At 44.7% G+C, this 25,253-nt stretch overlaps 5 protein-coding genes across 8 annotated transcripts; 2 read left to right on the top strand and 3 right to left on the bottom strand.

The window, feature by feature from the left end:
* The first annotated feature begins 1,159 nt into the window (after window positions 1-1,159).
* Window positions 1,160-9,506, top strand: Bac. 2 transcript variants are annotated; one of them, XM_024697498.1, is made up of 4 exons: window positions 1,160-1,807; window positions 2,009-2,735; window positions 2,962-8,304; window positions 8,355-9,506. In XM_024697498.1, the coding sequence occupies exons 1-4, from the start codon at window positions 1,653-1,655 to the stop codon at window positions 8,556-8,558; spliced, it is 6,429 nt and encodes a 2,142-aa protein (XP_024553315.1). In that variant the 5' UTR covers window positions 1,160-1,652; the 3' UTR covers window positions 8,559-9,506. The 2 variants fall into 2 exon arrangements, with proteins under 2 accessions (XP_024553315.1, XP_024553314.1); XM_024697499.1 differs by having other exon boundaries at window positions 2,006-2,735.
* A 670-nt stretch (window positions 9,507-10,176) lies between these two features.
* On the bottom strand, window positions 10,177-12,697 carry BCIN_15g02580 (hypothetical protein). Its single transcript, XM_024697497.1, has 8 exons — window positions 12,028-12,697; window positions 11,841-11,976; window positions 11,609-11,790; window positions 11,518-11,557; window positions 11,396-11,463; window positions 10,958-11,340; window positions 10,833-10,900; window positions 10,177-10,777 (listed from the first exon to the last, which is right to left on the bottom strand). The coding sequence occupies exons 1-8, from the start codon at window positions 12,133-12,135 to the stop codon at window positions 10,239-10,241; spliced, it is 1,524 nt and encodes a 507-aa protein (XP_024553313.1). The 5' UTR covers window positions 12,136-12,697; the 3' UTR covers window positions 10,177-10,238.
* A 4,173-nt stretch (window positions 12,698-16,870) lies between these two features.
* On the bottom strand, window positions 16,871-20,307 carry BCIN_15g02570 (hypothetical protein). Of its 2 annotated transcripts, none has more exons than XM_024697496.1 (2): window positions 18,300-20,307; window positions 16,871-18,197 (listed from the first exon to the last, which is right to left on the bottom strand). In XM_024697496.1, the coding sequence occupies exons 1-2, from the start codon at window positions 19,847-19,849 to the stop codon at window positions 18,068-18,070; spliced, it is 1,680 nt and encodes a 559-aa protein (XP_024553312.1). In that variant the 5' UTR covers window positions 19,850-20,307; the 3' UTR covers window positions 16,871-18,067. The 2 variants fall into 2 exon arrangements, with proteins under 2 accessions (XP_024553312.1, XP_001545274.2); XM_001545224.2 differs by having other exon boundaries at window positions 16,871-18,177.
* Window positions 20,308-20,562: 255 nt separating this feature from the next.
* Window positions 20,563-21,653, top strand: BCIN_15g02560 (hypothetical protein). 2 transcript variants are annotated; one of them, XM_024697495.1, is made up of 4 exons: window positions 20,563-20,733; window positions 20,801-20,837; window positions 20,895-20,976; window positions 21,049-21,653. In XM_024697495.1, exons 2-4 carry the CDS (start codon window positions 20,805-20,807, stop codon window positions 21,345-21,347), a joined length of 414 nt encoding a protein of 137 aa, XP_024553311.1. In that variant the 5' UTR covers window positions 20,563-20,733; window positions 20,801-20,804; the 3' UTR covers window positions 21,348-21,653. The 2 variants fall into 2 exon arrangements, with proteins under 2 accessions (XP_024553311.1, XP_001547444.1); XM_001547394.2 differs by having other exon boundaries at window positions 20,563-20,837.
* A 526-nt stretch (window positions 21,654-22,179) lies between these two features.
* BCIN_15g02550 (hypothetical protein) lies at window positions 22,180-24,080 on the bottom strand. Its single transcript, XM_001547393.2, has one exon. It carries the CDS (start codon window positions 23,661-23,663, stop codon window positions 22,380-22,382), a length of 1,284 nt encoding a protein of 427 aa, XP_001547443.1. The 5' UTR covers window positions 23,664-24,080; the 3' UTR covers window positions 22,180-22,379.
* Window positions 24,081-25,253: the final 1,173 nt, after the last annotated feature.

Raw genomic sequence — 25,253 nt, 5'->3', positions numbered from 1 at the left:
ATGATTGATGAATAAGGATTGATTCATGTGAAGAAGCGCAGTGTGATCAGGTTTGCAGATTTGCTTATTCCATGCAGCACGGTTTAATTACTATGTGATTGAGGGAAAGAAGAAGACGATTAAGCGCCAATCAAATCAACCCGATGCTCCTCTCAATTGTGCTCCGTATTCCATTTTGTAAAGAATCCCATGTGCTTGGTTGTGAATTTACAAAGGATACAATAGAAATAGATCAAGTGGCCAAAATATCGAAGCTCACCAGAATCGTTTGCCTCAAGCTTAAGCTCTGAACATAACAAAGAATCGTTTATACTACTTTGCGAGCTTTCAATTTTTTGATCTCAACATTCAAGGGGAATATAGATTCAGCAGGCTGGCTGGCTCTCGTACTCGAGTTCGTTCTGTTCTGTGCACGCCGTCACCGTCGACATCAAGGCAAAAGACCATCAATAAGAAGAAGGCATTAATAGGTACATCTTACATGGCTTGTACCATTCAGACTAGATACTCAAGGCAGGTTTGTCAACGCCTATCCATCTAGTTTAATTTGGCGTTCACTATATTGAAATATCCCGATGAACATTTATTCGAGTGGTTGATTCAGTAGTCGTCAACTATTCGATATTTTGGTCCTACTAATAGGTAATCATAATCAACATCGTCGTCTTGATATCAAGCAGACAAACAGCAAACATACTAATCAATTTCAATCGACCTTTATTCTTAATTTACACATTTCATCTAGGGGTCCTGGATGCCATCAACATACATCTGATCCTGATTCAGCTCTTGTTTGATGTTTCTTGCCTCTTGCCTCTTGCCTCTTGGCTTGTGCTTTGTGTTTGGGTAGCTGTGCTGTTATTGTCATTACTATGATTGCTGGTATGTTGTTGATTTCACATCTTGTGCTGCGAGGAGCACTAGTATATCGTAGTGGCTGTCTACCTCCTCTGTACACATGGGAAGGAAATATGCGTCAATGAACGGAGTAGCTACCAGGTGCCAGGTAGACTTCCTATGAAGAAAAAAAATAGAGCTGTGGGGCTGCGGGCAAAGCAAAGTACCTCAAGTTAACGACCTAATAGGTTTAAACACCTCAACCCCATGCTCTACTCTAGATTGTACAAATCCGCCATGACATATTGGCCATTAGAACGCCGAACGAGCATAAGAGCAAATCCTATCATCCATCATCCATCATCCATCCCACCACCACCTCCACCACCACCACCACCAAGTTCCAACCTCCTACCTATCTAACGCCGCTCTCCTCCTCTCCTCTCCAATCTCCTCCTCAATCTCCTCACTCGTTCACGTTTACGTTTACGCCTGCTTTCACAAAAACATACATTAGCTAGAAATAATCCACAAGAATAAGATCTTACATCCATCTCCCCCGTTACCACTCAGACTTATATTTACACCCATACACCATACAACCCACGCACCCACCCATACGCACATACACACATACACACATACATACACACTTACTTACATACTCACACCACCCGCACTTCTACCTCACCTCAACCCTCAATAACCCCTCCAAAAAAGAAGCACACAAACATTCCCCTCCACTTTGCAGCACAACATCGTTATAATAATTTCTTCGCGAATGGACAATTTCTAACTTATACACCTGGTCAAATATGACCAGAAAAGATGGTTCATGTCGTAATAGCTCTGCTACGAGCTCGAGCACTGGAAGTTGGAAATCTACTGACACGATAAAAGGCCCTGGCTACTTTCAGGGTTCATCAATGAAGAGAGGAGCTCCAATGCAGGTGAAGACGGATAGATCAAGGTAAGCAGAAAAATTGATAGTTTATAGGGAAAAAAGAAATCATTGTTTATTTATTCATATTGTTTTGTTTCTTTTTCGGGGTCTTTGGTAGTTGTCTCACATGGGTGGTATTTTTCATTCCAAATCCCCTTCATTAGCCCTGGAACAAAGCTTTGAACCTGTTCCATAACTAACGGCTTCGTGCATTTGACCTGGCAGTAGGGTAGAAATTGATGCTCAAGTTTCGCCGACGTCTGCCGGACCTCGAAATACAATATCTCCATCTTCATCTATCTCACCTAATGTGTCCCCACGGGAGCAAAGAATGGCCGACTTCGGCAATTATCGACGTGATCTCGCAGTCCTCGAAACCTCTGGCGGGCGCATTCCTCAAATCCACCATAATCCACCAACAGCGATAGCCTCTTCAAACCAAATTGCTCCTTGGATGTCTAATGGCGGCGGCGCAACTGGTTCACCAAATGGCTTTACTAGTTTCTATAATGATTCGAGCGATGCATTGTCGCAAGCGTCGCAGCTGTCGCCGGTTGCAAGGCCCGGGACCGCAGTAACGGGAAATACAAATGCGAGCGATTCACCTGCAGATGCCTTGTTTGGCGACGGCGATGAGAGGAGACCATCGGTTGCAAGTATAACGACAGCAAGCAGTACTGGATCAAAAGGCAGTGTCAGTAGAGCGGTAGGTGGACTTCACAAAAAGTTGACAAGTTTCTTTGGCGAGGACCCTACAAGTTCCGATACGAGCCTTCCATCGCAGCAAGGAAAGGAGGCACGATCACACTCATTTGCGCGGAGTCATCGAGACAGAAATCATTCATCTGCCACAGACCACGGACATTATAGAGACGCATCCCCAGCAGGTGGATCCCGACCTAGAACACCCGTACCATCTAGCGAAGTAGTTCCATTTTTATATCAGAATTCCCAGGTCAGTAAATTCGATCTTCACTAGTAATCTTCAATTCGTGCCTTTCACTTCTCGACACGATTTCTTATCTTCTCAATGCTTTGGAGATGAAATCATACGCTTCGTCAATTCGCTCTTATTTCTCTACAGACTCTCAATCCGTTGCTGAGAATGATATGGCAATAATGACCCTTATTCAATGCATTGAAGTGTATAATATGTGCACGAAGCTAACGAGGATATATAGGATATATCTCTGTATGGAGAAGCTCCTGTGCGAGAGAACCTTTCCGGCCCCGATAGGGAACGCTACATAAACGATAGTTCGGATAAGCCGCCTAAAACCTCGTCGTCTTCTAAATCGCATCATCTTCCCGGGCATCATCTACGTAATCGAAGCAATGATGACACTAGGTCCTTACGACCGACTATAAGTAGAGAGGAATCTGCATTCAGTAATCGCTTCAAGGACCGGAATAATCCCATGGGCACAGTTTCGGCGAACGCTTCCAACCCTAACCTTCAACGACCGAAGAGCCCAACACCGAGCGGCATGAGTACATGGAGTCAACCAACCAAGAACGGTAATGGCGACGCTCCATCTTCACCCAGAGACAATAACAATGGTGCGAAAAGGAGTCTCCTGAATCTGACTGGTAGATTCAAAAGGCACAAGGATAAAGACCACACACCATCCCGCTTGAAAGAAACACCAGCACCTAGTCGGGCACCGATAAATGGATCCTCGCGGCAAGATGCAGGGAGGATATATGAATCGCCGGATCTCGCAAAATATAGCCAAGATGGAAGCATTACTGGATCAGAGCTCAACCTTACACCCCAGTATACGAATGGCAGTGCTCGCCCACCGGCTGGACGACAAGGCACCTTTCCCAAACTACCGTTTCGAAAGGGTCGAGGGCGCGCAGAGGATACAGACCAAACGTACGACACATTAGATCGCGGAGGGGATAATATTCACCACCTTGATACCAATTTATCGAACATGGAAGGCATCTTAACAAAGCCGCCACCTCTAACTCCCCTCGACAACAACATTTTTAATGGAAATGGACACGACGATGAGAATAAGACAGATGCCGAAAGCGCAGGCGGCCTCGGGTGGAATGCGCCAGACAGCTGGGCTGTCAAGAAAGTCGATGATGATAATATGTCGCGACTTCCAGAGATTGACGAAGCAGGTATTCCTCAAAAAGCAGATGAAAAAGCAAGTCCTTATTGCATAAGAATATTCAAAGTAGACGGAACTTTCGCTACATTGTCGACTGCGCTTAATACTACCGTTACGGAACTCGTGGCTCAGCTTAACAAGAAGACTTACCAAGCTGACAATCTGGAGAACTATCAGATTGTAATGAGGAAACATGATTTGCAAAGAATCCTTGCTCCTGGAGAACGGCCACTTGTCATACAGAGACGACTTTTAGAACAAGCGGGATATGAGCCCGGAGATCGAATCGAAGATGTAGGAAGGGAGGATAACAGTTATCTCTGCAGATTCTCTTTCCTTCCGGCTAGGCAAGGAGGTTATGCATCGGTTTCCAACGACAATGGGCTTGCCCTCAAGAGTCAGAAATACAGCCACGTCGACTTGTCAGGAAGGAACCTCATCACTATTCCGATCGCATTGTATTCTAAGACTTCAGAAATGATATCGCTTGATCTATCACGGAACTTGTCACTGGACGTGCCCAAAGACTTTATATCGTCGTGTGTCAATCTAAGAGACATCAAATTTCGCAGCAACGAAGCGTGGAAGCTTCCAGTCAGTCTTACTCGAGGTAGTCGAGTAACGATGCTTGATCTTACGAATAATAGAATCGAAAATTTGGATCACGCTGAGCTATCGCGATTGCAAGGACTCGTTAGCTTGAAGTTCGCCAACAACCGACTGAAAAGCCTACCTTCATATTTTGGCATTTACAGATCAATGAGGACTTTGAACCTCTCATCGAATTTCTTGGAAGAATTCCCAGAGTTTCTCTGTAATATGGTGAGTTTGACCGACATGGATATGAGTTTCAACGGAATATCGGATCTCCCAGTCGAGATCGGTAAACTCACAGCTCTGGAACGATTTGTTTTCACAAACAACCGACTAAAAGGTTCACTTCCCAATAGTTTTGGAAAACTTGTGAACCTTAAAGAAGTTGATATTCGGTATAACTTACTTTCGAGCATCGATATCGTTGCAACCCTTCCCAAAGTCGAACAAATTTCGGCCGATCACAATTCGGTCTCCGTCTGCGAATGTGAATTTGCTAATATCAGAATCCTTCGATTGAATTCGAATCCTGTAACAAAATTCGAGATCAAAAATTCCGTCCCCACCCTAACAACACTCAATCTCTCGAACGCAAAGCTGGCACAAATCCCCGATGCTGCTTTCGACAAGATGCCAAATCTTAATAAGCTCGTATTAGACATAAACCACTTTGTGTCTTTACCGGCACAGATTGGCAAACTGCGAAAATTGGAGTATTTCAGTATAGCCCGAAATTCGTTGAGTAGTCTTCCAGCGGAGCTTGGGTGTCTGACAGAACTTCGATACCTTGATATAAGACAAAACAATCTCAAGAAACTTCCCATGGAGATATGGTGGGCAAACAAGTTGGAATTCCTCAATGTTTCTTCAAACGTTTTGGAAAACTTTCCAAAGCCAGGTTCAAGACCTCCTCAGCCACCTGGCGACGTTGGTTCTGCCAACAATAATCTTAACCCGAATTCGCAAAACTCGAGCTTTGAAGAGCTCGGACCTTTGGACTTTGGACATAGAAGACCAAGCCAGGCTTCCAGTGGGCTTCTCAGCGTAGGTAGCTCACCAGTTCCTGATGCCAGGAAAGGGTCAGTCGTATCAGTCTACGGTAAAGGAGGACGCAAGACTTCAGTAGTGTCAAGAAGCACTTCCGCAAGTACAATTAATCAACCACCACCGGTCAACATACGTAAGGATTCAGGATTGTCCGCCAAACTTGTCAATACATTCGCTGGATCACTGAGAAATCTTCACCTGGCTGATAATGGGCTTGATGATGATGTTTTTGATGAACTCACTCTTCTCAGTGAACTGCGGGTTCTAAACCTTTCTTACAACGACCTTAACGACATGCCATCGAGGTCCATCAAGAGCTGGCCGCAGTTGGTTGAGCTTTACCTATCTGGAAACGAGCTCACTTCACTCCCTTCAGACGATTTTGAAGAATTCAGTCTCCTGCAAGTCTTGCATATCAACGGCAACAAATTCCAGACCCTGCCTGCAGAACTTGGAAAGGCGCATCGCCTGACCGTTCTAGATTGTGGTAGCAACTCATTGAAGTACAATGTTTCAAATTGGCCCTATGATTGGAACTGGAATTGGAACACCAACCTGAAATATCTCAACCTTTCCGGGAACAAACGTCTAGAGATTAAACCCTCGCTGCCGGGAAGTGCGGGTGCTCGAGATGGACGTGATCTTACGGATTTCAGCGCATTGCAATCTCTACGAATATTAGGCCTCATGGATGTCACTCTAACTATTCCATCTATCCCTGATCAGACCGAAGACCGAAGAGTTCGTACTTCAGGCTCTCTTGCAGGACAGTTGGCTTATGGAATGGCAGACAGTCTGGGGAACGATTCACACTTATCTATCATCGATATGGTTGTGCCCCGCTTCAATTCTACCGAGACAGAAACCCTTTTGGGAATGTTTGATGGTGCGATATCGTCAAATAGAGGTTCGAGAATTGCAAAATACCTCCATGAAAATTTTGGTCACATTTTTAGCGATGAACTGAAAAGACTGAACGCTCTCAATAATGAGACTCCCAAAGACGCGCTTAGACGGGCTTTCTTGTCACTCAACAAAGACCTAGCTACTGCTGCAGCTCAGAGTAACGAAGAGAGGGCAGTGCTTTCGCAAAGAGGATCCACTACACCCGCAGTTCTCTCTCAAGACGATCTTACCTCTGGTGGCGTAGCTACTATCATGTTCTTACAACAATCTGAGCTTTATGTTGCAAATGTTGGAGATGCTCAAGCCATGCTTATTCATGAAAAGGACGGGCATCGAATCCTGACCCGGAAGCATGACCCCGCCGAGCCAAATGAAAGACAGCGCATCCGAGATGCAGGTGGGTGGGTCTCGAAGCAAGGAAAATTAAACGATGTTCTCGAGGTTTCCCGTGCATTCGGATATGTCCATTTACTGCCGGCCGTTCAAGCTGCACCTCATGTGACGCATGTCACGATCAAAGAGCAGGACGAGATGGTACTAATTGCTTCAAGGGAGCTTTGGGAGTATTTATCCCCTGAACTTGTGGTTGATATCGCCCGATACGAAAAGCATGACCTCATGAGAGCTGCACAGAGACTTCGAGATCTTGCCATCGCCTTCGGCGCTTCTGGAAAGATTATGGTCATGATGATGGGTGTTAGTGATCTAAAGAAGCGTGCTCAAATACGACCGCACCGGGTTCAAAGTCTATCATTTAACCCAAACATGATGATGGACGAGGGATATGTTCCTTCAAAGAGACCTAAGAAGAAGATCAATGATATCGAAGATTCATCGCTCCGAAGACTAAAGCAAGAAGTTCAAGCGCCTGTGGGCGATATCGGTATTGTTTTTACAGATATCAAGAGCTCTACCGCACTTTGGGAAACATATCCCAACGCCATGCGATCTGCAATCAGACTCCATAACGAGGTCATGCGCCGCCAATTGCGCATCATTGGTGGTTATGAGGTCAAGACAGAAGGAGATGCTTTCATGGTATCGTTCCCTACCGCGACATCTGCTCTCCTTTGGTGTTTCGCTGTCCAGGCAGCATTACTTGAAGTTAATTGGCCTGCCGAAGTTATAACAAGTCACATGGGACACGAAGTGTATGACAGCAATCAGAATCTAATCTTCAAGGGTCTGAGCGTCAGGATGGGCGCTCATTGGGGTCGACCAGTGTGCGAGAATGATCCAGTAACGAGACGTATGGACTATTTTGGTCCTATGGTCAACCGAGCAGCTCGTATTTCTGCCGTTGCCGATGGTGGTCAAATCACTGTGTCAGCTGATTTTATCTCTGAGATTCAGCGATGCCTCGAGACATATAGCGAAAGCGACCGCTCTGGATCTACCGGCTCAGAAGATGCTTTCGACAGCGATCTTATCAGTCAATCAATTCGTCGTGAGCTTCGCTCCCTAAGCAGTCAAGGGTTTGAGGTTAAAGACATGGGAGAAAGAAAGCTCAAAGGATTAGAAAATCCCGAGTATATCTACCTTATGTATCCACATTCACTTGCTGGCCGAATGAACTCTCAGAGATCCCTGGAAGGCGAGGCAGCCGTCATTACGGAGGAGCCTGCCACTCTTGCTCCTGATTCGGAATTGACCATTGATCCGGCCCATGTTTGGGATATATGGAGGCTTAGTCTAAGGTTAGAGATGCTGTGCTCGACTCTAGAGGAACCTCGTGGGGAACCTTTGCAACCTCCTGAAACAGCAATGCTTGAGAAGATGAAAAACAGAGGTGGGGAGGTGACTGATCGCTTCCTACTAAACTTCTTAACTCATCAAGTCTCAAGGATCGAGGTAATTTTCCCAGCAATTTGCTGTTATAGTATTCCCGCTAACTATCATAGACATGCATTACTGCAATCGCTACGCGTCATCTGGCACTCGGTCAAATAGCTATCTCCGACCTCGACCAATTACGTGCACCAATGGCGGACGTCATGGAAGGTCTTGCAGCTGATCTGCGAGAGTTACAACAATATAGAGCTAAGTACGGTCCGTTGGAACCATCCTCGGTATACGAATCTGAAGATGATTTCGAAACCGTATAACCAAAATCACTCAAGATCTCTTTCTCATATTGGTATAACAAATCGTCTATCGAGCAAAACGACATGACAAATTTTAACTCGGGTAGCACAGTGTATAGATTACCTAAACACCATGTACAGCATTTTAACTATGTTTTCTTATTCACTTTTTTAGTATACTTTTATTTGGGGACAGAACTGCGATGGTATAGTGGAATTGTTTAGTCATCTGCTTTTACACAGCGACTCTCTTGACTTTTTTGGGTCATTGGGCATAGGCATTAGCGACTAGGTTTATATATGGATTTAAAAGGGTAGGGTGGGATTGGAGATGGGAGTTAAGTCTTTCTACATTTGTTGGTTGTTTGCTGGGTCGGGCCCTTAAGCGGGGCATGTGCTCTTTGTGTTTATCATTATTTTGATATATTTTTAAGCTTTGTTATCGAATTGGAACCAATTGGAAGGGGATAAATTTGGATGGGTGTGGTGATATGGATGGATGGGAAGATCACCGGAAAGGAAGGGAGGAAAGATCGGCGGCTTTGGTTCTGCACCATATGTATGAGATCATCATAAAGACTGCGTCTTCGATCTTGATTATACTATAGGATTGCAGAAATGGATGGGAGTGGAAGGGGAAGGAAAGATATAATAGGAGAGCTTGCTCCCTTAAAGGGAAAGGAAGGCAAGAAAAAGAAGGAACAGGAATAACATTATGACTTGATGACTCGGATTTCTTTGGTACGAAACTGAGATTTTATAGCATCGGATTGAATTTGGTGGATTGAAGTGGTGTATATAAATATTAAGCGAGCAGGCAAGCGTTGCATGTTTGGACTGATTCCGATCCGGAGATGTGTAGACTGGTCGGGGCGCGTGGTGGCGTGGTTGAGAATTGAACGGAGGAGAAAGGGTAGGGATTGGAAGAGAGAGGAAATGAAGACGGGAGAGGAATTATATGAAAACACATATTTGATTCGGATATTGTGGTTGTTTTTGTTTTTGATGATGCTGCTGCTGCTGCTGCTGCTATGTGTGACATGTTGTTTGTGTGGTTTGAAATTTGAAATTCGAATATGTGATTGTTAGATATTTTCCGAGAAGGATTAAATTCTTTGATAATTTACAAATAGGAAGGTTCAGTGTAGGTACAGTAGTTACTGGCTTTTGGGTTTTGGAATTGATGCTTGGGATGTGGTATGTGTAGCCCTGGAGGCAGTTAATAAAGGGCTAGAGGAATATAAACAGAGACTTTGTTCGGGGGAAGAAAGAATTGAAGGGTTGATAGGTAGGTGAGTAAGTGGGCAGGTGGGCAGGTACAATAATCTGTGACGAGAAGTCTTGAGGGAGTATTGTTGATTTTACTAGGAGAGGGGTTGAATGTGAAACGAGGTATTCGGGAGATGGGGAGAGTGGAAGATGAGGAGAGTGAGTGGTCGGTTGGTTATAATGTGGCTGGTTGTGTATACTTAATTACATGGGTGTGCTGAATCTGGAATCTTGCATCACATCGTCTCCCGGTGAGCTGATCGTGTCCAGGAAGGATTTTTGATGACTGCTTTGCATACGCATACATACATACATACACATATATCCATTTCGACGTCCCTCAAGACACTGCATGGTTTCCATTTACAAATTTTTAAGTTTTTACTTGTTTGGTCATTAAAAAAACGTAAGAGTACATAGCATAGGTATACATTAAACCCAACCGGGGCTCCTAGGACTCATTACCATACCCTCATTTATACTCCTCGAGCTACTCAGCCGCGAGCTATCCTGCTCGTGCGGCGGACTCAAATGCTCTCCTTCTCCCCTACTCTCGTAACTCTGTGTATTTTCCAAACCCCGCTCTACGTCTCCCGTTCCCGCTTCACTCCTGGTTGCCTGTCTGCTGACCAATTCAGTGCCATCTTCCTCTTCGATTTCTTTATCGAATGCCATGCCCCTGTGACTCGAAGTCACGTCGAAGGTTTTCATCATTGTGATTCCCTGGTTCGTTGTATGTGAGCCCCGTCGTCCAGGTATGTAGGAGTTTTTTGATGCGAGTTTGGGAACGCTGGAGCGTCGTCGGCTGGGATCGTAGCCGCCTGATTTGGAGTGGTTGGAAGAATCTTGCGTGGTGCCTGCGATGCGGGGGAAGACGCGAACGAGGAGGAGTCGGATGGCAGGCATGCTGGAACAGATGATTGCGGTGCAGATCTCAACTGTGCACCAGTAGCCTAGTTGGACGTAGTCCCCTTGATGGATAGGTTAGCTTTGGATTTTGGGACAGGGGAAAACAGGGAGAATTACATGTGGGATTTTGAGTATTTGCAAAGACGATGAGGGATTGCAGACGAAGGATACTGATGACTGTCACGCTAGAAATAGTTAGCGTGATGTTACAGGATATCAATGAGTGAAGAGCTTGTACTTACATAATACCAATACTCAACATGGCAGCCACACCAATCTTCTTTTTCCAATGCAAATTGAGATCGTAAAGTTGCGTCAAAGGAAGTATCAACATCCAAATATCCATTACAATACTGACACCCGCACTCGAAAATGCCAGTGCATTGATATTCAGACACTTCCCAGAGTGTTCACCATCCCATCTTTTCCAATAAAAGCTGATTGGACGACATTGTAAGGCGGCTAGCAAGTCGATAATTATGAATATTAGAAGATTTGCGATAATTGTACCCCAGATGGTCCAACGTATCTTGCGTTCGGGGAAGAGACGAAGGAAGAAGAAAAGGATCGAGACTTTTATCAAGTTGACTTGGGCAAAATATAAGATCTCGGCTGCGTAGAACCACTGGAATTGGTCAGTTTCAAATAGTAAAGTGTGGTCTAGTTGTAACACTACTCACACGAATCATGTCACTGATGTTTTTGAAATCCAATGTCCAGATATCTTTCCCAAGTCCGTTGCCGGTAACTATCTCCCAGTAAGTATATGTGAATAATACGTCTTGACTACGGGAAAACTCACGGCCTCGAACGTTGATAACAGCTTGTGGTAAACCAACAATCTATAATGGAATTAGCTATGCTCCTACCAGATTCAATCATGCCATACTAACCATAACAAAAGTCGCAACATAATCATCCCACCAGAGCTGAGTATCAGAGGTGAATCTTGAAGCAATTCTCAGAAGGTATGCTATCCAGGCAGCAACGACGAATGAGTTAGATATCCAATTATATAAATTCCTCTTGTCCCTGACTGGTGCATTACAGGCGACGGACGTAATATTTTTGGTACCTAGAAATCATCAGAACTAGAGTTGTTATCAGCAAGTGATTGTAACTTACTAAGTGCTTCTTTAATGGTGCATTGTCCCATTACACAAATGTTAACTTCTGTATTTAGAGGAACATTTGTACAAATACATTCTTGATCGGTAGGGGAGCAAGTCGAATTTGCAAGAGCTGTGGTGAGACAAGTGAGCTAATGTGATGTCAGTTTATAATAGAAGTTTTAAGAACATCCATCACTTACAGCACATGAAGGAAGAGCTTCAACAACGTCAGTTATTGACAATGATGCGGCCACGAAGTTGACTGGCAGCACAGCGCACAGTAGGGATAACCAAGCAAAGACTCTCATGTTGACTTCGGATATCGTCGATGAACACCGTTAACGAACCGGGATGGGTTTTACATATAGTAGTTTCTCTTCACCATATGTTGTCAAACTTGCATCTCTCCATTATCTAGAATGTAGATCAATATATGGAGAGAAAGCTCGAGAGATTGATAATCAGGATAATCTTTGTTGACGAGAGTAAGTCAAGTGTAAGTTAAGAGTCGATTTTGCTGATGCCGAACCACTATACAAGACACTAGTAGTGGGTAGTGGGAAAGATCCTCGATATGAGAAGACTGTGCATTGCAGTTCATCCCGCTAAACTTAAAATTTGGGGTGCATCTTGTCGCAGGGCAAGGTTTCAGTAGCTTGATGTGGTACCAACGAACCGCAGGGGGGCAACTATTTTCCTCTGACACGAAACATATTACAATGAACCTCAACAACTTTGAAGGGACTCGGGAACTGATGCTCATTCGAACACTTCACAATTTTGGAACCTTCCGGCAGATTGTGGCATCATGCAATGCAGTTCTCAAAGCAGAGTAGTTCTGATCCTGATGGAATGACCTAGTTGTGGTCCACTGAGAAAATAAAATTTAGCAAGTGGGGACATGCTGGCGTGCTCGAGCAAATTTCCTTCCGCTTGGGACCTTTCGAACACCAATAGCAAACCTTATCTCCCTCAAGATGGATTACGGGCGAACAACATGCCATTCTTCCGGAAGGATGCCGCATAAGGCATGAGCTTGCTACACTGGAGTAGTTTAGCTCGCACCCGTAGCGAATTCGCGTACAAGACTAATATCAATTAAGTATGGGGATTGGGTGGCGTTGATTCTTCCAAGTAGATACCGAAGGTTGGTATATCATCATAACTCGTGGAGTTATGTCGGAAAATCATGCTAGCGTAGAAAACGAATCAATGAAAGATGTATTCGGGAGTTAATATTGAGCTAAAAGCTGCAGTATTTGAGGATGAAGCCTGAAAGAAATGACAATGATGGTGTTGTTGCGTGTTGGTTGGCCTCGGTGTCTAATCGGTCCATGTAGCCGATTACGATACATAGATACTTGTACCGCAACTTCTTCCGCAACTTTTTCCGTACTCGACTTGTTTCGAGTCAGCTGCAATCCGTGCTAAGTAATATATGAGATAAAGTGACTCGCTAGGAGTTTTAGACAGAAGAGGGTGTGACTGCGTGGCTGCATGCAGTATGGAAGCCACATAATAATTGCCTGGTGTAACCTCCCGTTGCATCAATTTTGAATTTATCCAACAGTCTACCGGCATCGGTTTTTCTTTTGCGTTGCGATGTTGTGAAGTCTAAACGGCGATAACGTTGTGAAAGATCGAAAGCGCCGCCGATCAAGATAAACTCAAAATTAACATCCGAAAAACTACTCCTATCAGTTAGACGAGAGGTTGGTTAGCGCCCTGAATCGTACACTGATGATAGTAAAAGTTGACGCATATCATCGTGCGAAAGCGGAATGAGACACGAATTCTACTCCGTCTAGGTCTATTGGTTGTCAATGTCAAAATGGCTACCATTAATTTTCAGGAACAAGGGACAGGAACAAGGGACAGGAACGAAAAATGCGGGACGGGAGATTCTATTGTGAGGGAGATCAGGGGAGTGGGGAGGGAGGGAGAGGGGGATGCTCATACACTAACAATACTTGGGTACTAAGTGGATCATGAATTCAGTACGAAAGTATCCGCAATAAGGAGGTTTATAAGTGTTTCCGAACTTCGATCTGGGGAGTCCTGGTCAAAATTGTTAAAATAGTCCTGGGTAAAAAGGTCGAGAAAAGTACGGCGTAAGCAGAATGTATCCAACAAATTAAAGAATATTCGTCTAAAGCTTTCTACTCGTCAAGAATCGTTGTCCCTTCCCGTTCCTTGCAGGGCCAGATTTCTGCTAATTTCCCATTTCTCGTTTGACAGTAAACCGCTCGCTGCAAATTTCCACAAGCAACTTGAACCACCGATTGGAATAGAGTGAACCTAATTGAATTGAGTTGAATATGGATGAAAACCCGAAAACACCGGAAGCTGTGCATCATAAGCCAGGAGTTTTGTTTACTCTCCTCACAATTGACATGTGCCCACTACTCACGTGCAAAATGCCACGATTCTTCAGCTCGCTTGCTCGCTCATATGTCTTACCTTACTCGAATGTCAACAACGGCATCGGTCAATTGACACTATTCCCACATTTATCAAGAATGATTTCGGTGGCATCTTGAAGATCGTCACTCTTCCCTGTTGGATCGCCATTGATCTTCGTTACAATGCCGGCAGATATACCATCAATTCACGGGCCTCACACCGCACGTAAAGTTGGCAAAAGCAATAATTCGGCCCCCGCATATTCTCATGAAAGTATAGATACTCGGACGCACGTTCTCAACCATCACAATGCAACATGTTGATATCGGATGCTTCCGATTATCTGATCCGCTTGAACACATCTACTTCTCATTTCAATAACTCCGAGCATAAGTCAGATCTTCAATGATATCCCATATTTCTAAATGAATATTGAGGCTGGTCAACTCTCATAGCCCTGCGAGGCGATCATCATGTCTGAATGAGGGTATCAAGAGATGAGAGCGTCATTACAATTTGAGCACATGATAACTATCTGCCGGACATCAAGTGAACCGATGGATAACGAGTCAGTGCTTCAGTGTTCACATGCATATACAGAACACTTGCCCAGGAAACACGCCACGGTTTGCTTTTGGTTTCTTCTCAAACCCCTCGGACCAAACCAAACCCCAGGAAATAATTGATTTCCTCTGCCCTGCAACTTGATTATCTGGTCTACAAAAGGTGCTCAAGCCATGCGAGGATCTCAGAACACACATGTTGACATCACAGCACATGTTGCTGAGATCTTCCGGCACACGTTGCCTCGGTCTAACGGTATATCCCAAATCACGCCCGAGCACACGTTAAACACTTGTTCCGTGCTCGTGGAAAGTTTTGGCGCCCACCGAGCGTCAGAAAGAAAGCTTGATATTTGTCATTTGAAGATACTGATGGAGACATCAAGTCAGTCAATTCAAAACTACACCAAAAGCTTCCCCAGATTGTAGCATGAATCTTCAAGGTGTTGCCAAGTATGTCATAGCTTCAACCACCACAAAGCTAAGTAGTGGATGAGAGCACAGGGAGCTACCGAGTTACTGGAAACTCGTGCTGCCTTTTCATGCGTTCTCTTGGAGGGTCGAGGCAGGAATGATTCTTCCGGTTGTCATTTCTTACGACCTGACCACGATGGTCGTCGTTGGTTCATAGCGCGCTATCAGTTTGCTTCTCATGGACTTTACGGCCAAGATAGTCTAGGATAAGTATTGATAATCTTTACAGTATTGACGATGATAATGCTGATAGGATTACACGGGCAGTCGACGCACAAGACAGCCAAGGGTGGGCATAAAACTCAGTTCATCCACGACTAAATTAGGAGCCATATGTTTGCCACTTGACAATCCGAAACGCAATGACGGCGATTGATAGATTCAGTTATCATTTTCAATACTAACATTTCTAGATTGCAATATCTACCAGTCTTTCAAACAACCAAGCAAATTGTTTGTATCAGAAGGATACGGGTGGCGTAGCACCTACGATTGAAGTTCCTAAATGACAATATTGTATTCTGTCTAAAGAGCTAGCTATGTACAGGAAATAGTGGCTTTATATAAGGGCCACTCGAAAGAGCTAGTCTCTTTCGTATTCGTTTAGGGCTATAACACAGTGGCCATTGGATTGAAGTCATTCACTGCGTTCACACCCAAACCCCCAACTTCACACAACCGCAGTACGGCGACATCTCACCCACCACATTCACTCATCCACCCAATCCATCCTTCTACCCGTATCATATTCACCACTTCTCACCCTTGCCAAATAAAGATATACTCAAACAGCACACCTCCCACCACAACATCCCACCAACTGGCAGAGTGGTCAACCCCACTCGCTCAAGACAGTTCGCCCAGTGAAGCAAGAATATACCACTCCGATCCCGCATCGATCTCGGGTGTGGGCGCGTGTGGGATATTGATTTACTAATCCAAAAAACCTGTGGTGCTGGTTTCCCCCTTATAGCGCGAGAAGTCGCGCTTAATAGTAGGTTTTGCATTTTTGGAGGTCGAGGAGAAGAAGGAGGAGGAGGGAAAAGTAGGGCGGGCGCGCGTTGTACGGTAGCAGATGAGGAAGCGAGAGAGTGAGGAGAGATGAGAGAGTATTTTACCGTTTTTTTTTTATGGCGATATTGAATTGTGGAATGTCCCATCATCTATCTAGGTATCTATCCATCTCATTCTATCTATATATACTCTGAATAAACAACATACATACATGATAGATGTAACTTTCCAATTTTTTCTTTTCGACTCAAGCATCTTAGGTTCTCATCGCAAAAGTTGGCAAATGGTGAGTGAATGAGTGAGGATATGCGAAATCGACATCACATCACATCACATCGCATCAGCAAAGATAAAGATGAAGATATTTCATCCATCCATCCATCTCATCCATTTATCTTTCACCCCCCCCCCCCCCCAAAAATCCTCAGCATCCTCATAAAATAGAATATTTAATCCCAGTACACCCATTCACACCCGCTTCGCAAAGTCCTCGCGTCACATAGCATCACGAATCATTCCAACTAAATGTAATATACATATACATATAGATATCATATCATATTGCGTAGTACTGTATTATGTTGTGGTATGTTACAGTGTGTGTGTTATATTATAATATAATAGTATTGGATTATATACTAACTACATCATGTACTACATATATTACATTACAATCTCTCCATCTCTCCATCTCTCCATCTCTCCATCTCTCCATCTCTCCATCTCTCCATCTCTCCATCTCTCCACACCCCCTCCTCCCAATCCAGCTATCCCATCGTCTATCCCTTCTCATTCCTATCTCCTACAGTACTAAGTCCGCACCGCCATAATATAAGAATCAAATCAAACCAAACCAGATCAGATCAAATAAGAAAAGTCACAAACAATATCAAAAATCAAGATCTCTCCAAACCCCCATCCATACATACACACTTATTAGTTACCACCCACCGCCCGCCGCCCACTTATTCATTCACTCACTCGAAACAATTAACCAATCAATCAATAAATAATCATCGACCAGCCAACACATAATGGGAAAGAGATCAAGATATCCGGCTCATCGATGAAAAGGATATGAATAACGTTCCCAGTCCCAACAATTAGATCTTGGAAACAGATGCCTGCCCGCTAATACCATCACCTCATCGCTACATGTACTCATCACGCTCACCAGTTCTTACAATCCAAAAATTTAAAACAACAAAAAGGAAATCTGGATATCGATATTCAAGAATGAAACGTTACCAAGTTTTTTTCTTGAATTGAATGAAAGAAAGACTCCTAATAAATACCCTCACACCTCAAGCATAAACACCCTTCGAACCTGGTTCCTCCCACCTAGGTGTAATTGTATTCTCCAATTCCTCCCTATCGTCTCGCTCCCTCCCCGGCGTACTCCAACCTCCTCTCCCACTTTTCCTTCTCCTAACACTGCCATCCACATCCTCCAACGCACCAATCCACTCCCAGACTCTTGAGATCTCACCATTTTGACTCTCCCTTTGCATAGATCTAATATTCGAATTCATCTCCACTACTTTCTTGACTTTCGTCCAAATTTGTTCTCGCTTTTTCAAACTATGTTCATCGCGGAGAACGTCGTCTCTTAATTGGCCTATACTGATCCAACCATCTTTAAACCCATCTGGGTCGGATGCATGAAGGGATGCTTGAGTAGCGAGACGTTGAAGAGTGAGTGAGACCAAAGCAGGGATTGCAGCTTTTGTAGCTGCATGACTACGAATCGATGAGCGGGCGGAGAGGAAGAGAATAGAGGCTAGAGCTAGAGATCCAATTTCGAGATAATATCTTGCCAATGTGTTTCTGAAGGATCGCTTGACGGCGCAGACGAGGGGGAGACGGGCGAGTGACGTACTTGTGAGGGTGTTTGATCTACAACGGGGATGTTTAACCTGATTAGTGAACCGAGTTGTCAGAAGATATTGTATAGTAAAAAGAAGAATACATGTACAAAGAGTGACAGGGGTCAAAGAAGAAGGGAATTTTAAACTTACCCATCAGCACCGACGACTACTTCATCTCTCCCTTTGATCTCTCCGATAGCACCAAGCCATAATTCCTCAAATTCGGCCTCTCCCATGCCCTTTCTCCTCTTTTGGCTAACTTCTTTCTTCAAAAGTTCGGCATCAATCTCAGCGGTCGGTTCGGGTACACCAGCTTCATCTGTCAAATCACCACATTCCCATTTTGCTCTTCTTTCTCTTAATTCCTCAACAGCTCGATCTGCTACAGCTTTGACGCGCCTCTGTTTCTCACCATCAGGTTCACAAGTTGGCGGAAGTGGTAAGAATCCACCTAATGAGAGAGGATGATGCTTAAGAATGAAATCTTGGTCGCACTGAACTTCATAGTTGGCATTGCAATAAGCATGCTGTGGGCAAAAATCGCACTGCGGTTCGGCGATTATTTGTACCCAGTCCGGAAGTTCTGGTTTGATGGGTATTATCGCATGCGCTTCTCTACCTACTCCACAGAAGCCTACGGCAATTTTCTCCTGCCTGTACCAAGTAGCATAACCACCAAGTAACGTAAGAAGAATCATCCAAATAGGTCCACTCATGCTGACACCGCTTGATGCTTTTCGTCGAGGTTGAATTGTAGTGCGCCCTCTCTGTTGCTCACGCTCGAGCTCGAATTGTGCCTCTGGAGTAAAATCCTCACTAATCTCTACTCCATTCTCGTCATAATCATTCAGGCCATCCAGCCTACTAACAGGAATTTCGAAAGTGGAAGAAGTTGGTGGGTGTATTCCATTATTAGCCTGTGGAGTCGCCGTGAGTCTTCTCGAAATCGAGTTCCTTCGTTTTTCCATTTCCTTCATAGCACTCCCACCCAAGCTTTTTCTCTTACTATCATGGCTTGATATAGGCCTTCTAGGTGGCGAGCCCTTTTGAAAAGGATTGTCGTGGGTGAAATTGCTTTCTCTTCGCGAGTCTTTGCTCTGTACCACGCCATCTAGATTGTCTCTTGCCCCAACCATCGGCGTTTGAACTGTTGTACTTTTTCTCGATTTTCTCACAGTCTGCGGGACGTCCTCGTCGTCTGAGAGAGACTCCTCCTCCTGCCTAGGGTGTTTAACGCTCGGTTTCGGTGTCCTTTTCACAGGACTACTAGCTCTAGGCATTCTCTTTACTGGGCTGATAGACCTAGTTGATCTCCTGGTATTCCTGTACGCTGGTTCATCATCGCTAATATCCACCGATGCTCTAACTTTTGCAGGCGATTGTCTCACAACCCGTGTCCGCGGTGGTGGCAGGATTACATCACTTTCCCGTGTACTTTCCGTTGTGCTTTCCTGAGTACTGCTCTCTTGTGACGAATCCGCATCAACAATTCCTCGACTCGTTCTCTTCGCACTCGCTCTTTCGTTCAGTATCTTTCGTGCCTGTGGTTTTAAATCCTTGTTGAAGATGTCGACGAGTTCCGCTTTCTTCGCACTGGATGGATAGTCGATATTATATGTGACCAGAATAGAGCGAATTTGAGGTATTGTAAGGGTAAAGGGATCAAAGCCCCCCTGCAGATATTTGAGTTCATCTGACATGATGTTTGCTTATTCTCTGTTGTGTGTGCTGACAAGTTATGAGAATGCGAAGTAACAATCCAGCCAGGTGGGCGAGCAAAACGGGGTATAGGGGGAGAATAAAAATGAATAAAGGGTCGCGAAAGGTCAAACACTTCTTGAAATCTGGCTAAAGAAGATACTTTGAGACGGGCAGTTGGCTTAGTATGTTGATATGCTTGGCAGAGGTGTGCGATGACAATGACGTAGAATCGTGTACCGGTCACCAATTCTATGTCTCAATCGATTTAGCTAGCTAGCTGGTAATTGCATCCAGAATATCTTCTGATTTGGCGCGAGCTTACAGACGACACCAGATGAAAGATGAAGGTGATGAGGGGTAATGGATAAGTGAGGGTCGTTGAATCCTGCTCTGTAACGCTCACGTCCTCTGCGATTCCTTGTGTTTCTTGAGTTTGCAAAGCTTTGATGGAAAAGTCGATAAGGAAGAAAGTTTGCAAATAAGAAGATAAATGGTTGTGGGGGAAACCGGATTATCTCTCAGAGGATACTGCCGTGGAGGGTGCGGTTGCGGCTACGGTGACCTAGTCCGTCCTCGTGCAGACAGAGCACACGTGCGAGGAGTAGTCATGTTGCGCCACCTGTGGCGTTTGCATGTTTGAGTGCTTGAAATGTCTCACAATGTTTATAAATGGAAGTTCAAAGCCACACACAGTCACAGTCTTCCACAGCCAGGCTTTTAACTTTTGGCTAGCTAAGAACTGAAAAGCTCCTCTTCTCTTCTCTGCTCCTCTCATCCTCATCATGTGAAATCTCGATGATTTGAATCAACAATACTTCCGCCCCAGATCCAGTCCCTCTCCCAGAATCAATAAATGACTTTTCTTTTTCACGCGGTGGAAGAGGTAAATGTCAATTTCGAAGTGTTTTAAATAAGTGAATGAAGTGGTTGACTTTGAAATTTTCAATAAGCATGATGAATTATCAACAAGATGAAAGTATTCGAGATGTATGTCTTTTCTCGCCGGCCTGCTTCTCACAGCAACACTCACTTACATGCACACAGCTCAATGTCGCACTTCAACGAGTTTTGCTGGCTTTTCCGGGCAACAGTGGCCACCAGTTGATTCAAGACACCGTGAGAAGAGGTATGTATATCCGCATCTTCCTTTCTTCTTTTGCTTGCTTCGAAATCAACGATTGAACTCACCAAATCAAAGCTATCAACGCATCTGCATCGGAATCCCAATTTCCAACGCCAGCATGCATTCAAACCGAAGAGGAATCAAAACACTTCGATCAATTACGTAACTTCATCGACAACCTTGTCTTGACAGTAACGCCTCAAGCTCTTCCAGCGTCCACGTCGACATCAGCTTCAAGTCGCCCAACTTCCGAGCACAACAAACGGAAATCCCTCGACGATCCGGAGCATGATGCAAAGTTGTCACGGAGAAAGTTGTCCAAAGCAGAGCAGGAAGCGGCCGGAGCTTTGCAAGAATTATCAGCCGGTGTTTAAGTATGGATATGGATGGATGGATGGCTGGTTGGATGGTTGGCTTGTTTGGGTCTGGGTTTCACGGATGGTAAAAAGAATTGAAGCAAATTTGTAAGATTATCAAAAGGACATATGTAGTTAATACGAGAGAGACAGCTTTCATGGATCGTTGAGCATCGCGTCTTCATGGTACTTATTGTACGCGTCGTCCCTTGAAAGTGTACTTTGGAAGCTGCTATCTGCATCCTCCTTGTGAGATGCGTTACCAATGGTGCCGACCTTCACACGATCAAGCAAGATACAATATAATTGCGAATCGCATACCCATATTCTACTTGAATTTTCTGCACTCTAATCCAACAATCGTCTGATCTTGACGCCGGCTATTGATCGCTCTTGCTTCCATCTGAAAGTATTTTCTGTCTCTCGCATGGTCACGTGCCTGCTGCCTGTGCCAGACCTGCTCTCCAATACACATTCATTGGTATGTGAATGTTTCAGAATACGAATTATACTTTGCCTGTGGATCGTGCGTGGTGTTGTATTTTTATTTCATGTATCGTTTCGTTTGCCTTTTCCCTTCTGACAAACTGGACGTGGATTTTTATTCGTGCTTATTCGTTTTCATCGATTCTCATTCTCGGCATCAAATCATAACTATCTCGGTCTCTCGTCTATCCCTTCTCTTTCCTTGCCTACTGCTTCAGACTCTTTCTATCACAGTGAACTTACTTGCACTTGAAGCATGGCAGAAGTGCTTCATCCTAACCGTCGACAGGCTTAACGTGGAACAAGTTCTCAGTCACTTCAGACTACAGTCACCTTGATTAATGGAAGATGCTCAGAATTAATATGTTGCCGAGTGGCGTTTTTTTGGTTATTTTCCAGTCCACCAAGGGACCTTTTATGGTAACTATGCTAAATCCAATCACGATACCGATGCCAATATTCAAACCCTAACTATTAAGAAAGAAGAATCCGTGAAATGAGAACGATGTAAAATCAAACCTCCCAGCTAAGCCGAACAGACCCTGTGTTATTATCCAAATCTAGTCAATTGATATCGACTCTCTTGACCTCAGTCCAAGATTCTTCCTTCTCCAACTTTGGTACAGTGACGACCAAAACACCATCCTCCAACTTGGCGGTAATGTTATCACCATCAATTTCGGATTTATCTTCTTCGTTGAGGGGCAATTTCATAGTGCGCTCGAAAGCACCCACCTTTCTCTCCTTCTTTGTGAGAGTCTCCAGGAATTTCTCATCTCCTGGTCTGTATACCACACCTGCCATGTTCAACATTCCTTTCTCAGCATCCCAGTGTACACCTACATCTTCTTTCTTGGCACCCGGGAGCGCAATGTGGAGGACATATGCATCTTCAGTGGTGAAAACGTCAATGGGGGGAACAAAAGAGTTCTCTGTGTCAGCATCTTCGGGAACGAGTGTTTCGCCAGAGCGTTGAGCGGCAGGTACGCCAAATGCCTGTGCGATTGGGTGAGAGGAGAGTGCTTGTATCATTGCACCAAAATCAAATGGGCCACCTGGGCCGGCGAATGGAGGTGGGCCGCGTCTTCCGTGAGGTCCGTGAGGTCCACCCCAAGCATGAGGTCCTCCCCTACCATGTGGTCCCCCATGAGGTCCTCCGTGTGGCCCACCTCTACCTCCACCTCGAACACCCCATCCTCCTCGGCTGCCTGGCCCATGACGTCCATGACGTTTAGGTCCTCGACATGATTCCGGGCCTTTTGATCCTTCTCTTAGTTCAACATCCGATGACTCTTCACCTGATGTCTCTCCATCTCTGCGACAATGTCCCTTGCCTTTACAACCTCGAGGGCCCCGACGTGGCCTTGGAGATTCCTCTCCTGCTTCAGTGTCAGAAGTTGGGGTTTCCTCACCAGATTCTTCTCCGCCTCTACGTCCATGTTTGCCTCTGCCATGATGATGATGTCCTCGAAATCCGTCTTTACCTTCTCCCTCGGTGTATTCTCCGTCTCTACCTGGAGAGAAGGAACGGTGACCTCTGTGGCCGTGTCTTCCTCTTGGCCCAAACCCACCTCTTCCAAATGGTCCTGGTCCGCCAAAAGGAAACCCAAATGGGCCAAATGGACCAAATTCATGTGGACCATGATCACCCCTAGGGCCTTGAGCACCCCTGGGACCATGCCGTCCATGATATTCATGAGGACCATGAGGCCCTTCTGGTGGACCCCGCATATTGAACTCTTGCGAAGGGTGATCGACACCAGCTCCAGAGTTTTGTGGTTGCATTGAGCGTACAAAATCCCAAAAGGGACCTGTTTGTTGATTGTTGTTTTGGTTGTTGAATTCCATGATGAATTGACAATGATGATGATGATATAGAGTAAGGAAAGAATCCAAAAAACGAGGGTGGAATCAAGGAATATATACCTCTTCCCACGGCCATCAGACTTCGAGGCAAGCCAGTAGGTGCGTAACCTCAACACCAAAACTAGCGGGGAGGCAAAAACGGCAACGAAACACAAACCTACCTATTTTCAGTCAACAAGATGTTGACGTATCCCACACAAAGATGGTACGAGCCTTGGAATACGCCAGACTGAAGAGCTGTGGTTGGTGATTAAGCTGAAAGCAGCCGCGCGTCGGTCAAGCAGACAGCATTAATGTGGCGTAAGCTTTCATTTTCCCCTCAACAAGTGTGGCTCATCCATTGGAATAGTTTTAGAGTGAGTCAAACTAGTGAAGATGACTCGAAGCCAAGAATTATTCGGGGCTTCGGGACTCTCTGAACTCCCGTCGACTTCTAATTGGCTCAAAGCGCCATCTCTCGGGACCGAAGCTCTTTCTCGGTTCCGAGGGTGGCGAAATGTAGAAAAGTCGCCACTTCGGTGGAGTGGGGAAAAAAGCCTTTGGGCCTTCCGCATCTTCTTATTAATCAATTTATAGTTCTCCATCCACACAACTCTTTCGATCTCAAACCACGACTTCCTCACTCTCTTCATCGACACTCATAATTTCCCCAATTTCAATATTCCAATTTTCAATCCCAGACAAAGTGCTGGATCCAGACACCGAGTGGACGAATCAATACCCAAATTATGCAGCAGAACCACATTAACCTTCTCAAGGCGTCGGTTCTACCCAAAACAAAATATTCTAGTGATCAATCACTATGCCAATCCCCAAAAGACGATGCTCCTTTCCCATATCCAATGTGCCGTATTTGGACATATCCCATGTTGCGAGACGTGCAACAAAAAGAATTGGAAATTTGGAGTATCAAATTGAGGTAGAGCCTGTTATCGGCGGGTGGCTGAGGGAAACGTATGATCTTAGGTAAGGCGGATTGAGAAAAAAAAAAAAGTCGTGGAACGTGGAAATCGATTAGCCAGGTAGGTCACTGTCGCTTTTTTATACTTCGTGTCGATTTTGGAATATAAATTGATGCAGTTTTTTCAATTCATTGTTCTGTTTGGGGTGGCTTTTATGGGGTTTTTTGCGATCAAAATGGGTTTCCTCATTTACCAAGCATGTGAATAAATGTCGTTCGGTAAGCGTTTTCGTTAGATGTGTACGAACATGTATAACAATTTGGTTTGTTACAATGGACTTTGCTCTCTTGTGGCTTTATACAACTTCATTATTTTCGAATTACTTGTTTTCCTTTCATCACCACTGCCTCTGTATCATTTACTTCATTGATCTGAAGCTTGTGATTTGCGAATTGCAACCTGTGTTTACTCCGACTATCCAACAGTATTTGAGCAATCTATTCTTCAGAGAAAAGATGAATCCTACCTTCCAGATTCGAATCCAAGGATGCTCTTTTTGACAACCTCCATTCAATTGGATTTCCTGTTTTCAACTTTCTTATCGTTCTGTTTTCTGAAGCTGTTTCTATTGGACGCTGTGTTCTTTGTTTGATTGGAGATCAAGAGAGCA

The sequence above is a fragment of the Botrytis cinerea genome, chromosome 15 (assembly GCF_000143535.2).
Source record: "Botrytis cinerea B05.10 chromosome 15, complete sequence".
Classification (NCBI taxonomy): Eukaryota; Fungi; Ascomycota; class Leotiomycetes; order Helotiales; family Sclerotiniaceae; genus Botrytis; species Botrytis cinerea.
The sequence above is the reverse complement of the archived record's forward strand: the minus strand, read 5'-3'. Positions and strand labels throughout refer to the sequence as shown.